We start from the raw sequence: 16,416 nt of genomic DNA, 5'->3' as shown, positions 1-16,416 counted from the left end.
TATCTGATGGGTACAGCCCAATGTGATATTTTATTCAACATTTCCAAAAGTTGGTTGTCTAAGCAGGGGATATTTTAAACTTGAGTCACTGTGCAGAAATGGCTACAGTGTAGTACAGAAAACACTGCATCAGTGTTAAACCAGGTGTTCCAGATGCTGGTAAGGCAACCTCCATGGCAGCAATGAACTCAGCACAAGCTCTGCCATTGCACTGCAGACGGTGCCAGCCCTGGCATAGGCTGATGCTGAGGTGTGGAAAGGAGCAGAACACTTCTGAGACCTGATTCCTCCCCTCCAGCAGTTGTTATCACCCCACATACATTTAATCCACCATGGGGAGCACCAGCAATTCCCAGCCTTGCTCACCAGGGTTGCCCTCAAACTCGCTGTTTCTTGGTTCATCTCTTCTCCTATGCTCTATCAAGTAAAGTTCTAACTTCCCCTGGCTGTTCTGAAAACTTGAGTTAGCTCTGAGCATAGGAATACACTCAGACTCCTCGCTCCAAACTTAGGCTCTGGGTTTTCAGAAGAGCTGACCTACAAACCTCATTGATATTAATGACTGAAAGTGTGCAGCAAGCAGCCTTCATCAAGTCATCCTGATGAGGGCTTTTCTCTCTTACAGAAGTTGCATGAAGTTATCAGAAAAGAAGAATGGTTGTTGGAGCCCTTTGCCTTTTCAGTAAAGGGGCAGTCAACCTTTTGTGCTCTCAACCTTTAGAGCAAGACATCCCATTTAAATAAGCAGCAGCCTTTCCTCCCCATTTGAACACGTCGCTTTCTCGAGAGACCTGGACCTTGCCATAGGCTGTTTGCAAAGCAGAGGATGCTCCCACTGAGTATGGAGAGATCATTATTGATCTAATTGCAGTCATGGGCCACTGCTGACCCCAAGAACATGAGCTTCAAAGCCTGAGTTTGAGATACACATACAGAGACTGCTGTCAGTGCTGAAGATATGGAAAATGGGCTTTCTGAAGAGCCAGCTCATTTACTGAAGTAAAAAGGAACTAAAAACATCCACTTCAAAGGAACTAAAAACATTAAAGAACTAAAAACAATTCAAGTTTTTGGCACCGTAATTAATTGAGACCCTACCATATATATGTCCATATTGAGAAAGGAGTTCAGTTAAAATATTCAGTATAAGTCTCCTCCCTAAAGGAATAGTAGTGAATATATGTTAAATTATAATTGTATAATTGGAACTCAACTGTTTGGGTTATATAAAAGGTGCTGTAGGCGTATCAGCTTAGACAGAGGTAATTAGATCTTGTATATTAACATTTTTCCCTTAAAGGGATAATCAGCAACACTTTTAGTAGTGGAGATGCTCAAGCCGAGAAGTTTGGTGGGAGAAGGTACCTCCTTCAGCCCTCTCTTTGCTTTGTTCCTGCCTTTGTCACTGACTGGACTGAAGGAATATTTCTGCAGTAGAGTACTTGCTTAATGCAATCCCACATGGGTGCCCACACAATGGCAATACTGCTGCGGCTTTTGGTGAAATCAGCATAAAACTGAATCACCGGCAAGCATCAATTGTGCTGCCAAAACAGGACTAGGTAGTGGCAGTAGGTAAGGCAATATTGCAGTATGCCTACAGATTGAGTAATAGGTCATGCACAGAAGCCAGAGAAGAAGCCTGTGGCAGGGCCAGGAACAGAAGAAATCAGAGCTCTATTGTCTCCTTGAGTCAAGGGTTAACATTTTATACAGATGAGAGTAAACAGCCACACACCACTTAGCTTAGTTCAGTCAGCCTGAAGGATACAGTAACAACAAATATGGTTTTACTCACAGGAGGCTGAATGACAATCAATGGCACTACAGCTTTGGAGTAGCCAATTGAAGCCCTTGAAAAACCAAGTGAAGGCACAGGAAGATAGGCTACTATGCCATCGTAGGATGAAGACAGGACCATGTTATGAATTTCTTGGATTTTCAACTACAGTGCTGAAAAATTTTCAAGAGAAAAGGAGCTTTTTATTTTGAAAGCAGAACACCACATCTTTAGAAAGTGGAACAGCAGAGCACAAATTGAAGCTGTTTTTTGGTTTTTAGAGTTTTTCTTTTCAAGATAAAAGAAGAAATGTACAGTTCCAAGATAAAAGAACAAATGTACAGTTCCTCAAGCCAGGAAAACAAAGCAGCCAAACAAACCACCCACGCACAAAGACCACTCCAGGTATTTTCTAATTTCATTGCTGTTATCCATGCTTGTCTTTCATATATATAAGAAAAACATTCCAGGAAAGAAATTCCAAGAAGAAAACCCAGACTTAAAGCTTTTCATTGAGAAGTTCATATGAAACTTTGGAATCCAACAAAAATCTCAACCGAAACCAAGAGAAGGTTAATCCAAACTAAAGACATTTCCCCAGATTTGTATTTCTCCCTTCATGCCTGCTGAAGACCTCCAAATCAGTACTCTATACTACTCATATGAGGCTTTAAGAAGAGTTTGAAGGACAGTAAAGATATCTTGTTTCTAGGTAAGCCAAAGCCTCTCTTGGTACCTGAAGGGTTTTGGCTTTGTTCCTAAAGTCTCAAGAGATCAGAACTTATAGATTGAAATAGCTGGGTAGCCAAAACAGAGATCTCTCTTCAATGCTTATCTGCAGTGATATAAGAGGCACGAAGAAGGAAAGAATTGTCACCAAGATCCATGGGACAAGCTCCCGGGTCTTCCCTTATTTTGACCCACACAATTCATATATTAGAGATTGGCATTTCCAGAGGCAATTCCCATTTGCAGAGGCATTCCCAGCGCAAATATCAAACAGCTTGATATAATTTTTCCCTAAGCCCAGTAACTAGAAGTTCTCAATACACTTCCAAAGGATTTTCCTAAATATAGACATTTAGAACAAAAAAATATATAGCTATAGTTACAGAGCTCCTGAAAATAATTCCGAGCTTTTTCCACTTGCCAGTTTTCTAAAGTGCATCTGTTCTGAAGTGTGTTTTCCATTGCGGGATTGCACCTGAACCTGACCTGTGCAGACAGCAGCTGAGCACGACAGTGCACTTTGGAGCAGGGAATAGCAGCAAGTCAATGTGTCTCTAAGCAGTCTGCACCCTCCTTAGGGGTCAAGTGGTAGCTCAGAGCAAGCTGCTAAATGGTTGTTTGTATAATCTCTGCAGGCAAGCAGAGTGGGGTATCTACAGCCAAAGAAGGGATGAAAACAGCTGTAGTTGATAGCAAACACTGCCAGAAGGTCACCACCACCTGGAGGGTGGTTGTTTCAAACCAAAAAGCTGTCGAGCTCAGGCGTCTCGGCTCATATTTAGAGCGTTTAATTATAGCTCATATTTTTAGCATTAGCGAAAACACATTGAAAAAAATAAAGTGTTTTGCTCTTCTTTTGGGATCTCACCTGTTAAACCATAAATATGAACATATAAGGTCTTTTTCTTTTGGGAATGGCACTGCAACTTTGAGCATCATTATATAATCATGGGTCAGACATAGAATTATTCTAGTTGCACACCACAGGTTCAAGCACACTGTTAGAAACAGGAGATATTCACTTCATTTTCAAAAGTTCACACAGAGAAAATGTAATTTGAAGAGTTACAAGTTCAAAAAACATTCAGCTCTTTCCAGTTCTCAGCACCTTCTCTTTTGTCCTGCAACAGCTTCATTATTTTCTTATTCTTTGCAGTACACGGCAGTCTTTTTGAGTGAAAAGAAACCTTTCCACATTAGTCACAACAGGAAAACGAATTTTGCTTTGCAGCTGATGAATGAAGATTATCAGAACTTTTATTCACATGCAGAAGATAACAATGTAATAGCTAAAGAACACTGATGAAATGCTGTGTTTACTCTAATTTGTCAGTTTTGCAAGCTTGTACTTGTGACTTGTACTCAAAAGAGCTACCTAATTTATGACTGCAGTAGTTCTGTTTGGTAAATTTTGTGCCCTAAACCCAACTAAAATCCAACAGATACCAGGGGGCCACATGTAGTGTTATACTCAATACTCATTTGATGCTCTGTGGAGCCATTTTATTATAGGAAAAGCAAGAGAAGACAGGGCTTTGTGCCACTCCAAAAGACAATATGTTCAGACAAAATTACCACATTTCTTTAGATACCAAGTCTGATTGAGGTCTGAGAAAAGCAACTCAAAATGTCCTAACCATAATTTCTGCAGCTCAACTCCCCAAAGGAATAGAGTCTTATTAAGTGCTGTGCCTCGGTCTTTAAATCAGTCATTTACAAGGTTTAGCCAAATCTGGAATTACTAACATGGAGGGTATTTCACTACAACACAATATCAGCCTGCGTCTCTGCATCAGCTTCTCATCATCTAACTAGTGGAATAAATTATGCAGGAAAATAAAAGCAGAATCTGGTCCCTTTTCTTGCCTTATTTTAATTTTAGCTGCAATTAATTCAAGGAGTTAAAGCCTTCTTAATAAAGAAATGCTTAAAATACATTAGCTAGATTTAAGTTATTAGAGTTTTTACAAGTCGTGTTATTATTTATGCAGCAGTGAAAGACCTGTTTGACTTCTTAATCTTGCATAAGAACTTTCAGGGATGTGACAACATGAATTTTCTATATAAGGCAAATAGCCTCTGCATCACAAACATTTTTGACACTTTCAAATGCAGTTTACAGCCTTAAACAGACATTCTGCTTCTCCCATCCACCCACCATCATCCAAAGCACCTATAGTCACCAAAGTTTCAGAATTTAGAGTGGGAGTATTACTAATCTACCAGGTGAGAGCAGAGTTTAGTGACCTGCTTGTTTGTATGTCAGTATATATGACAGGTTATGGACACATATCCCTATTCCTGTTTGTGAGTCTCTCCGGGAGTGCCCTCCTAACTTCCCTACCCAAACCAACCAAAACAACTGACCTGGGGTCTAACAGTGAATTTGAAGTAAGAGCCAGGAACAGCAGAGAAGGCATATATGCATATTGGAGAAGTAAAGCAAAGGAGGAAATAAGGGATAGGCTGAATAAAGGAAGCACTGGAGAAAATTAAATTCTGCATGGGCAGATCCTTAGGAGTACTCAATTCCCGTCGAAAGCCAAGGGGGCTGGTACCTAATTATCTCAAGGATCTTGACCTTAGAGTCTCACAAACTCTTTCTGAACTCATAAATGGAGGCATAAAAGGAGACAGAAGCCCCTACCGTTCTGGTCCCTGGCAACACTCCCAGCTTTAATCAGCAAAGGACAAATCAACTTCCTACTCATGTTTATTAGATCAATGGAAGAACAGGGAGCAACATTCAGAACTGTCAACTTCCTTTCCCTAGTTTTAAACTCTGGTTTATGCTTCCCATATTTCCTTATGTTTTAGCTGCAGTGATATTTCACCTGGCATTACTTAAAACCCAAACCATTTCTTCTGCAAAGAGAGGTGTCTGGCTGCATGCTAAATCACATCTCATTTCTCCTGCTTTCAGTGAAGCTGGGATGAGGTCATTTATAGAGGTTCTTTCCAATCAACATTTCTAAGATTCTGTGATTACTTTGATGCATTCCTATGATGTGAGATGACCCATTCCTATCTGCACTCCTTTCTTTTATGAATAACTGAAGACAGTAGAAGAAAACTCATCAGACTACAGGACAACTAATTCTCATCTAATAACAGAAACTTTATTAACTCATGGAGCCCTATGCTGTCCCTGCCAGTGAATAAAAACAGTCCAGAAACAGCTGGTATTTGCACGCAGAACGTGGATTAGTTTGAGAGCATCTTCATTTCTCTGGCTCAGTACACAAAGTTTTTATTCCAATTGCACAGAAAGTGGTTGCTAATGCAAAAAGTGGTGCAATCTAGTATCAGTAAGAGATTTATACATCAGATCCACTCAGATTAGGCTATCATAGACAGCAAATTAAACCTCGGTTTTAGGAAGCTGCCCCCAACACAAGGAGCAATAGCCTAAGGTTCAAGTCCCAGCTCTGTGATGAAGATGCTGTTCCCCTGTCCCTGCAGATGTACCTGACATCAGGAAGCAAGCCTGAAGGCTCTGCAACAAAAACACTTTCAATACAAAACCTCTCACTTCCTAACCAGATCTTGCAATCCTCTGAAAGTTTCTCTCATAGTCTCTATTCCCTCTCTGTCTCCTCACTTCCAACACTTTTACAGGGCTCTGATCTTCAAGCACTGAAAAGACAAACCCTTAATGATGGAAAATTAAAGGCCTGCGTGTCTGGAACTCACGTGGGGGTTGATGCACATAGTAAAGAGTTCAAAACACCAGGGCTTTGAGGAGGTGGTGCAACAGTCTCCTCTGTAATACGTACATACACACAAAATTAGACCCGCAAGTGCATTTTCTAGGTCAACTTCTTCCTCCTCCTCTGCTCTCACCTCCTCCCTTGAGTTTTCTTAATTGTTCTGGGAAGGAATACATCTTTCAAAATGTATCACCAAACTTTATCTTACGAAAACATATTGTCCTGGTTATTTTATATCCCAAAATACTGTGTATGGAATATTTGTCCTCAGTTAATTTTGCCAGTGCAAAAACGGCCTATGCTTTCTTATGCTATCAAGTGCTTAGCTCTTACACAGCTAATTTATTATCTTTCTTAAGCTAAGGACCAGGAACCTGAGCAGAAAGACTGACACAGACAAGGGAAAGAAACAAGTAGGAAAAATATATTTTATAGGTACAGCACAAAACACTGCTGCAAGAACACTGAAAAGACCTTCCCTCACAGCTCTGCAGATTGTTGTGTCCTGAATTTCACACAGCTCTACAGCACTTTTCTTAATTTATTGTAGACTGCAGAACCTGGGATATAATGTGCAGTGTGAGAGCCACATGGCCCTCTGAACTGGGCTGAATGTGATCCCTCCCAGTGATCAGCCTAACCACAATTCCTGAACACTCACAAGAGTTGCATGATGCAGTTACACATTTTGCCTCCTTGCAACAGGTGTTCGTTCTTCTGCTTCTCAGCTTCCTTCCTTGTGTATCATCATCCTACGACTATTTTTAAATAATCTTTGCAAAATAAGAACTCAGCCAGAGCTCTGGAAATCGCTTCTTCCCTTTAGCAATTTTATATAATAAATTAGACTATAGCAGTACTATCTTGGATGGGTGGAGATAAGAGCCTGTCAGCACTTTCCTTTCAAATCCACTTCTGCAGGGACTTGCAAATCATCTACAACAATCTGATGTGGGGAAAAAGAGGGGATATGAAACCTCAGACCTGGAGGAAGAACCTAAAAAAAAGGATGAATAATAGTATTTCAAGGTATACCTGAAAGAAATAGTGTGGAAAAAGGGACTCGGGGGGAAAAAAAAAAAGGGAGATTCTTTGATTTTTCACTAATATCACTCCATTTTCACTTATATCCTCCCCATCTTTGCCTAACCATGGCTTTATGTTGGTCCTTAAACCAATTGTATTTACTTGGTTCATTTCATTTCAGTGCTATTTACACACAATAACTATTAATTCTTAATATTCCTCTGAGGCAGGTATTACCAACTTGATTTTCTAGAAGGAGATGCAAGGCACAATCTTCCTCAGGCCACAAGAGGAACTCCATGTGAGAGCCAGGAATAGAAAGAAGGAGTTCCCATTCCCTGTCCTAAATCAAGGTCACAATACCGTCTCTGGCTCAGGCTATTTTTTCAATGTTTTATGGAGGTGACTATCCTGTTATGGAACTATGTTTTACACAGACTGGGATTTCCCTGGGATGTGTACAAAGTTCAAGTCATCTCACTGCCAGCTGACAGTACCTCTCATAAACAGGGTAAGGGCCAGGACTAACACAGTTTAACAATATACTGTTCACAGGGCATTGTTATAAACCTTATGAGGTGGTAGGCAAGAGTGCATTACTCATTTAAATGCCTTTTCTATCTATGAAATCTTTTAATTCTCTGAATTTAAACTCCTCTTCCTACTTGAAGTACCTGTGGCTGGTAAAGGTTAAGTGGTTAAGTAGCTAGGATGGGAAGGATTAGAGGGTGGAGCACCTTTCTGTGCTGGACACAGGATCTCTGAACTCAGCACAGTTTCTCCCAGTTTTGGGCTCAGACCTCTATCCCAGCATACCTGGCTACATTTCAGGTGGACTGTCACATGCGTGGCGGTTGCAGGTCCAGATGAACCCAGCCTGACCGAGCTGTTACGATTACATGAAATCTAACTGGTTACATTTTTCAGGATCAGAGTGGTAGAACCATGATGGAGCCCTTATGCTGCATCAACTATGCTGAATGTTTCTCAGCATGACCCTTGGTTCTCAGGCCAAGTGGTTGGGAGAGGCCCACATCCATGTTGCTACTAAAGTAACATCTTTAATAAATGAACACAAGATGTGCTTCACGCTCTCAAATATCACCAAAAGGCAAAGGGCAGGGGTGGGAGGTGTTTGAAGGTAGAGGAAAGAGGTTTGCCTATAGGCTGCAACTAATCTCCCCTGATGCACTCTCATCCCTACTCCCTCTTGGAAGAAGTTTCTGGAGTGAACAATCCTTCAAGCCACATCTACAAATTGTCTTGAAAGAGCTTGAGATCATCAACAAATTCAGCCCAGGGAAATATCTAACAATTTTTCAATATGGAAAGTCAGGGATTGAGTATTTGAGTATAATCATTAGTCCTCCTTTACTTAGAAATATAGGTATATTCTAAATATTTGCAGCTGGTCCAAGGCCTGAAGTTACAAGCCTGTTTCCATAGGGGATGAGCTCACATCCTGCAGGTAAGTGATGTGTCTACATTCCTTCTCAGGCAACTATTCGTTGGCACAGACTCTTTACCACATCAGACACATCTACAGAGCCTCCAGGTGATTCACTGTGTGGACTTTGGTGCTGACAGTACCTTACGACTTTCTGAACATTCATATTTAGCGTATTTCTTCTTAATTACCCTGAACAGCTGTCAGCATGTCCTAAAGGAAATCTCCCCAAAACAATCTGTCAGGATTCTCAGAATCAAGGTTTCTGAAATGTCAGTTTAAGGAATAAATGAAAAACTGTCCTGTTTACTGAGAGTCAGTCTCCCAGAAAACCTGCATTTCTGGCTTGGTGGGGACCATTTGAGTAGCTAATGGGTGTAATTCCTCATTTAAGTGGGTTAAGATTTTTACTTCCCAATTCTAACTTCCCTTTGCTTCTCAGAACAGTCAAGAGCCAAGTGACTCAAAAGAATAGCTCAAGCTGCCTCAATACTTCATCAGATCATTCTGTGCCATCTCTCCTGGGATTACAGATCATTAACTTCTACAGGGAGTCAGAGGAATTCCCATCAGTAATCTTTCTTCTCATTGAGGTTTCCATTACATTCAGCACAACCCCCAGCTAGGCTTTCTTGAAAAATCCTGTCCTTCATGTTTATTATTACTATGGCAAATGCTTAAAGCTGAAGGAAACAGAATCAGAAAAGTGAAAGCAATAAATATATATATTTTAATCATGATAATATTTCTGACACCTACACTGGAAACACAAAAGCTACTTTTCAAAGATCAGGAGAACTGTTCAGTGACAGTTTTCAGTTCTATTGCTATTATCACTTAAATATATTTATATAACACTTCTTTATCACCATTCTCTTCTATGACATCTCTTACAGCTAAGATGAATGTCTATATATATCCCTCTCTTAGTCAATAATTAGTTTGCAAAATCAAGCAGCTCATGTAGCAGAGCACCAAGTCATTTATATTTGAAAGTACCTCATTTTATGTAATTATTATGTATAATTTGAAGCAAAAATACCTTAAAAAATTTAAGTGCCTGAGAAAACTCTGAACTTCTTCCATGCGTTCAGTAACCCTTAGCTATGCTCCTTCTGCCCTACTTTTTCCATAGGTAAATTTTATTGCCGTACTTAAGAACCACAACAATCAGCTCCTCTTTATTTCCAGCTGAAAAAAGAAACCCTTTTCCCACTATGACTAAATGGTCAAAGGTACAGTCCAGAGGGCATTCATGGTGTCCTTTAGCTCCAGGTGAATTATAAGTAATTTGGAGTGGTGAATATCAGACTCCACTGCTGCACTACCAGAGAATGCTCTTGTGGTGACAGAAGCATGTCAACAAGATGGGGCTGGAACTAGGTGATAAAGATTCCCTTCAGCAGAAACCATCCTATGATTCTATGACAGCAAGCACTGTGAGCCATCCAGCCCAGCATCCAGCTGCTGGTGGCAGCTAAAAAGACATTCTGGCAAAATGTGGTGAAAAAAAATCACTGATTCAAAACAATGTCAGGATTGGGAATCTCACCTTCAATAGAACTCTTTTTCAGTGTGTAAAACTTTTTAAAAACCAAAACAAGACACCTGAATTTTAAAAAGCCATTTTCAGCATTGTTTTCTTAATTTATATTGTCTCAGGGTATCTCCCACCAGCCACCCATTTCTGTCACAGTGTACAGGGAGCTTGTGGGCATGACAGTGGCAGAAAGAGAAACACAGTACTCTCATACAAACACAAGTATTTTTAACACCTGATCTTGATGCTTTTTGAGAAATGCCTCAGCATTTCCCTCCAAGATGTTGGCCAGTGCCAGTGGGTGACAGCTGGCAAGTGAACTCACTCCAATAAGAGAAAATGGTAACACTTGTTTGCATTCCTGACCAGTGATCCAGTAACTCCTGAAATTTTGGGCTCATGCCCTCAGTCACACAGAAGATTAACAATACAACTTTTTTACCATTTACAATCTAGCCAGACCTCACCAGCTTCCCTTTCAGCTTGCCTCCTCAGGACCCTTGCCCAGACCACTGCCTTCTCATCCTACCCCTAAGTTGCTGTCTCTGCATCATCTTGCCTCACGTCATTTTTTCCACCTGTCCCACCTGAACCTTCCTGCTGCTGCCTCCTACCTCTCCTTAGGCTTCTGCCATCCTGTGCTTCCTATAACATAGATTTCTGCAGCACCCGTGCTGAGTTCAAGTTAAGAAACTCAGGATCATGTACAAAGCCACAGTGTTCTCTGATACCAGTGCTCCTCTCAGTGCTCTTCAGTGGTGGAGAGCAAAAAGTCCTGAAGAGTAGGATCCATTTTATACATTTTTTAATACTGGGAGGAGTTCCTGACAGCCTCAAACTGCTACTTGCTAATCAAAAGATCTCGGACTGGTGGTCTTTGAGTAAAATGTGTAGTTGTTATTTTCCCACAGTCATTGATGATGAGTGGGAACTGCTGGAGAGCTATCACTTCTTCAGCCAGAAGGGGTAAAGGGTAAGGGGTTAGTGAATGCCTGACAGAAATAAAAAGATACAGCCAGGTAAATTTGCTTGGGCTTACACCCCATGTCCAGCTTGCATAAATGTAATGCCTGAGAAGAAAACTCTCCCTGCCTTGAGCATTTTGCACTAATGCACAAATCCTCTGAGACTCAAGTGACCATGCTCAGAGCCTCTTGCCAATGGCAATGCTGCATCTCCTCTGCAGCTCCTTCTATTGCTGAGCACTTTTATTTAAACACCACAGTAGCCTCACAAGAATTATTCGTGGAAGTAGGTTTCTCAGCACCGCTGTCAATGTTATGCATAGCAAGTGGCAGCAATGTTCCAGCTGACTTACTCTGCTGATTGCCCATGAATAGGCAGCAAACTCTTGCAGAGGGTTCTGGAACCCTACACAATATACCAGTCTCTACAGATGGATCACTGAATTCAGCATGACCATGGATATATTGTATTTTTACATCTCTCCAGTTCTGGCCCCTAAGAACCCAGAAATTAAATACATCAGTGGAGTCAGAGGTCAGGTACACATCAGCAAGCAGCATGAATGGATCCACAGAATGAAGAGCTGATAAGAAGGGCTCAACCACAGCATCACACCTGTGTTTTAAGTTTTCCTTCGAAATAGTGTTAATCTGCTTTTATAAGCTGAATACATGTAAGATTTTGCGGAATACTCAGTGTGTTTCTGCTTAGTTTCATCAAAAAGGCATCCTGTTTCCACACCCCAAGCCTACTCTGTAATGCAAAAAATCAGGCTACATGGGCAGGGCTGGGAGATTGCCAAAAAATCATTTGGAATTTGAGTGAGTGTTCTATCTAGTTGCATCCATTGCACTTCAGTTCTGTGGGTACATCAAGAAGCTAAAGCATGCAAGGCCTTAAACAGGTCTACTATGGATCATACCTAGTTGGAGAAGTACTTTCCTGTCATCTCAAACTGCTGCTCCTTACACTAGCCAGATCTAAATTATATACAGAGAATATTCGCAAGTAAGAACTAAGTGGCACACAAGAGTTTCTTTAAAACGACTAATAATACCAGTACAGAAAACTACTAATTTTCTAACAGTTTGATAATTGTAAAAACAATAAATAGGAATGTCAAGATATTCAGTAATAATACTTAATGTTTGTCTTAATAATAAAATCTTCTGCATTCCAATAATTTTTCAAAACATAAAAGTTCTGGCAGTTGAAGAAACAAGTGGGTTTACTTGCATCCTCACCTTGGACAGTGGAATATGTCACTATTTGGCTGTTTCAGCTAAAACTGAGAAATAGTAGGAAAAAGCCCCACCAAAACCAGCTGTTTTGCTGGAGGACTGGTTGTAATAAATGTGCTAGGAGGAGAGAAAGGAGACAGGGAAGAGAGGTAAGTATATCTTATCGCTTTAAAAAGAAATTTAATTATGCTAGGACAGATATAAAAATAAACCTAAATCAAAAGGAAAGTAGGATTAATCAAAATAGCTGGTCAAGGTCAACAAACAGAAAAGTCAATGGAATCTTCTCAATATCTATTTTCAATATACAGAAGTAAAAGAGGCAAGGTAGAATAACACTTCCATCTGAGAGTCAGAACTGTGACCAAAATATAATTTAAGAAACATGTCAGTCAACCTAAAATCCCTTCCCAGCACTCTTATTAAGAGCAAAATAAACAGGATATTGAGAGGCAGGAGATAACTCTTCTGCAATACTGAAAAAACAACTCAGCAAAGTGAGTAAGCATATACTGACATTTTAGCATGCACTTAAGTTTCAGCATCTTCAGTGTGAATCTGCTATCTGCCTGTGCACTCCTCTCAATGAAGATCAATAAACATGGGCCTGTCTTACACACAAGCCTTCCTTCAGTCTGTGGACATGAATCTGTCCAGTAGCTGTGGAGCTTCTCATGGACTCAGGGGAGAGGCAGTCATGTGCCAGCCCTGCAGGATTGTGAACAAGACAGTTCTGCACAGCACCTCCTGGCACCTGAGGGCTGTGTTTTGCAGCCTGCTTATCCTGTTTCTGCTTCAGCTCTGTACTGCTGGGATGGGAACATGGGTACTTCTCTACTAGAAACTGAGCAAGTCTTCAAATGTGTTAAAGTGCAATCATGACAATTCAGGTAGACACTGACCTGTCTTTCAAATTAAACTCCTCTGAATTCTTTGCAGTTTCAAAGTCAAGGATCACAAAACTGGACATGACTGAAAGGAAAGGTCCAGGACAACTATCAAAACCCAGGAGATCAAGCTGACAAGCAAAGCTTCCCACAGGCACAGTGAGAGCTCCTCCACTGACCTTCTTTGCAACATATGGTGTGGTAAGATGTGCACCCTCTTCCTGCCCCACCACACTACCTCCCTGGCACCACCTGCTAGGAATGAGAAGACAGAAAAACTATTGCATGGGGAACAGATAAATGGGTGTGATGGTTCTGAGGTGGTGCATTTCTCTCACTCACTTCTCTGACCATAGGAAAAAGAAGTCTGTATGAAACACAAAATTAAAAACTGCAAAGCAAAAGTGTAAGCAATACTGTAACTTGCCCCGTCCTTTTGAAAGGAGTCTATTTTTTAGCACTAGGAAATATTTGCCTGTACTTTGAATTCCTCTGTTGTCTATTCCACTATCTAGATATTATATTCTGAGGGCCTATTTCCTCCTCTGTCACCCAGAATATAAAGTGTCATTTCAGGATATTACACTTTCCTGAGTTCAAGAACACGTGATAATAGAAGTCATAATATTATGAGCATGCTTAGATCCATGACTTCATGCCATATGACTAAACCATTTAAAAAGAAACAGTCTTACTTCTTATTCACACTTCTTTGGCTATTAACAATGGATCTGCACCTATAAATCTGGAAATATAAGTGTCTAGAGCAAAAAGTCATGAATTCATATACAGGCTGCAGAACAAACAAAAATGAGAAAAAGCTGTTCGGAGTGAGGTGATTTCTGTGCATTTACCAGTGTAACTCATGCATGCTTGATGGCAGTATCAAAGGGAACTAATTGGACATGTGTTGAACCAGACCAAGATAAATAAGTTCACTTGTGCTCCTTCTCATCTCACTGAAAATGATCTCTATACCACACATCCACATTTCATTTGAGAAGTAGTTCATACATCACCACAAGAAGATAAAACATTGACTGTGACTAATGTAATGAGCCTGAAGCACTAAAAGATGAGGGGGGAAAAAAAAAGTTTGGAGTTTATGATTTTTGTTCTCTTGCTTCCTCCTAACAGGATCTGAAAATCTTGAAAGAACTTAAGTGCATCAAAGAATATTCTTTGAAAATCATGCTTACAGGCAGGAATACAAATTGGATACTAGTCCCTAGGCCACTGGCCTACCTTCGTAGAAGGGTGGCTTCTATTTAATTTCCCCTGACTAACAATTCACCTTTATGAATTAGAATTTAACATTTGAAAACAAGAGGACTTAAGGTTTGAAAGTTAAAGTAAAAAAAAAAATCTTATAAAAAGCAATTAAAAAAAGCTTCTGATCTGACAAACTCTTAATGCTATTTATATCCCTAGTGGCATCATGACACAGCAATTAAATTATAACCCTTTCACTAATAAAACATATTTTTTACCCATTTAAAACAGAAGGGAAGAAACAAGAAACTTTAGTTCAAGAAAGCCTCAAGTAACCAGACATATAGGTAGGCCATAGTTAGAGGAAAAGCAGAAGGTACACGAATAATTTGCATTTGACTATAACCAAGTTTGAGTTATGGTATTACACAAATACATGAGCTGTCATTAACTTCTAGCTGATATACATTTAGGCAGCATTGAGTCATCTATAACCTAGTCCATAAAGTCTTTTCATTTTATTTAGATTACTCTGTCACATAGGAACTCACAAAGCATACTCTGTTCCCTAGTTTGTGGGCTGTAAAACTAAAATTTTATTTTTGCAGCTTAGCTATTTTTGAGGTTTAGCAAAGTTCAAGTCTGAGGTTAATGATTTTAAGTAATTACTGACATTATTTTTTTTATTAATAACTGTTCATTTCCTACTCTATTTAGACATAGAGGAACAGTTTTAATATCATCCAGTATTTAAGGAGAGCGGGAAAAGGAATGGGACAAAATATGTAACCCCCTCCCCCCGTAAAATCATTACGATTGACCCAATGATCCAGGAACCAAAACTTTTTCCCCAAAGACAATAAGTTTTAAAGACGTGTCATGAGTTCTGAATTATTTCAGTAAAATAGCAAACATTGGTTATACTCAAACATCAAGCCAGGATGTATGGGGGGGAAAATATAGTCCAATCCAACCCTATTGTTAAAAAAATTGGGATGGGGTTGCATTACACAGCCAGGAAAAAACTTCTCTGGCTAACTGCGCCACCTTATGATTTAAATTTAAATGGAAAATAAATAATTGTCCAGTCCCTAGAAGAAAACATTTACTTAAAGATATTCCTCTAGACCTAAAAATGGGAACGGGAGCTTACTTTATTCTTTCTTTCTGCACAGAGAAGTGCAGGGTTGTATACTTCAGTATTGCTCTTCTGGTTAAAAACCAAGGCAGCAATATAAATGGAAAAAAATACATTCAGTCTTGCTGGATTGTGTTTTTGTAATAACAGTACACACATCCAAATCAATAAAGCCAGGCAAATAGCAGAGTAGTGCTTTAGCAATCTTAGCACTGTTAGCTAAGTATACAATCAACTCTAAAACAAATGCTTCATAATCCGTAATTCTCCCGTGTAAATCTCTGCTCGTATAACCCTGGGAAATAAGAAAGCTTTACTTCTGATTTTTTTTTTCTCTAACGTTTAAAGCATGCCGGCTGTAAGCCCTAATTTATAGCCAACAGATCGCAATTTGCACTGAAATCTCTAGTCAGACACGAAATTAAACAGCACAGATATTCAAAGGAGTTACAGCATGCATTTAAATACATTAACCACATCCTACCTTGCATCCAAACATCAACGATAAAGTGTTGTTGGTGCATGCAACTTTGCAGTGGCAAATCATTGGTGTAAAGCAGTCAGGATTTTTAACAATAGGGCACATTCCTTTAGTGCTGCAGTAGTGGCAGCCTACTGAAGGCTGAAAACAAGTAGCTAACACAGCACATGGAGCGGCAACATATGCTGCTCAACAGCTAGCTTTCCTCTTGCTGGTCAGAAGCAGCCTGCTTGAATCTCTACCTGGGTCCCATTCAGCC

General features: G+C 40.0%; 1 protein-coding gene across 6 annotated transcripts in view; it reads right to left on the bottom strand.

Annotated features, from left to right (window-relative positions):
* The window catches only part of DLG2 (discs large MAGUK scaffold protein 2), an 831,288-nt gene that overhangs the window by 601,193 nt on the left and 213,679 nt on the right, over positions 1–16,416 (bottom strand). Inside the window, exon 1 of one of the 6 annotated variants that reach the window (XM_059838495.1) lies at positions 16,161–16,277. The exons of the other annotated variants lie outside the window; for them this stretch is intronic. Coding sequence (XP_059694478.1) covers positions 16,161–16,262 — 102 coding nt within the window. The 5' untranslated portion in view covers positions 16,263–16,277. Of the gene's footprint in view, positions 1–16,160; positions 16,278–16,416 lie in introns of those variants that run through there. 6 annotated transcript variants of the gene reach the window in all.

Source organism: Haemorhous mexicanus, chromosome 2 (assembly GCF_027477595.1).
Source record: "Haemorhous mexicanus isolate bHaeMex1 chromosome 2, bHaeMex1.pri, whole genome shotgun sequence".
NCBI lineage: Eukaryota > Metazoa > Chordata > Aves > Passeriformes > Fringillidae > Haemorhous > Haemorhous mexicanus.
Note: the sequence above shows the minus strand (reverse complement) of the source record. Positions and strands in the feature narration are given on the sequence as shown.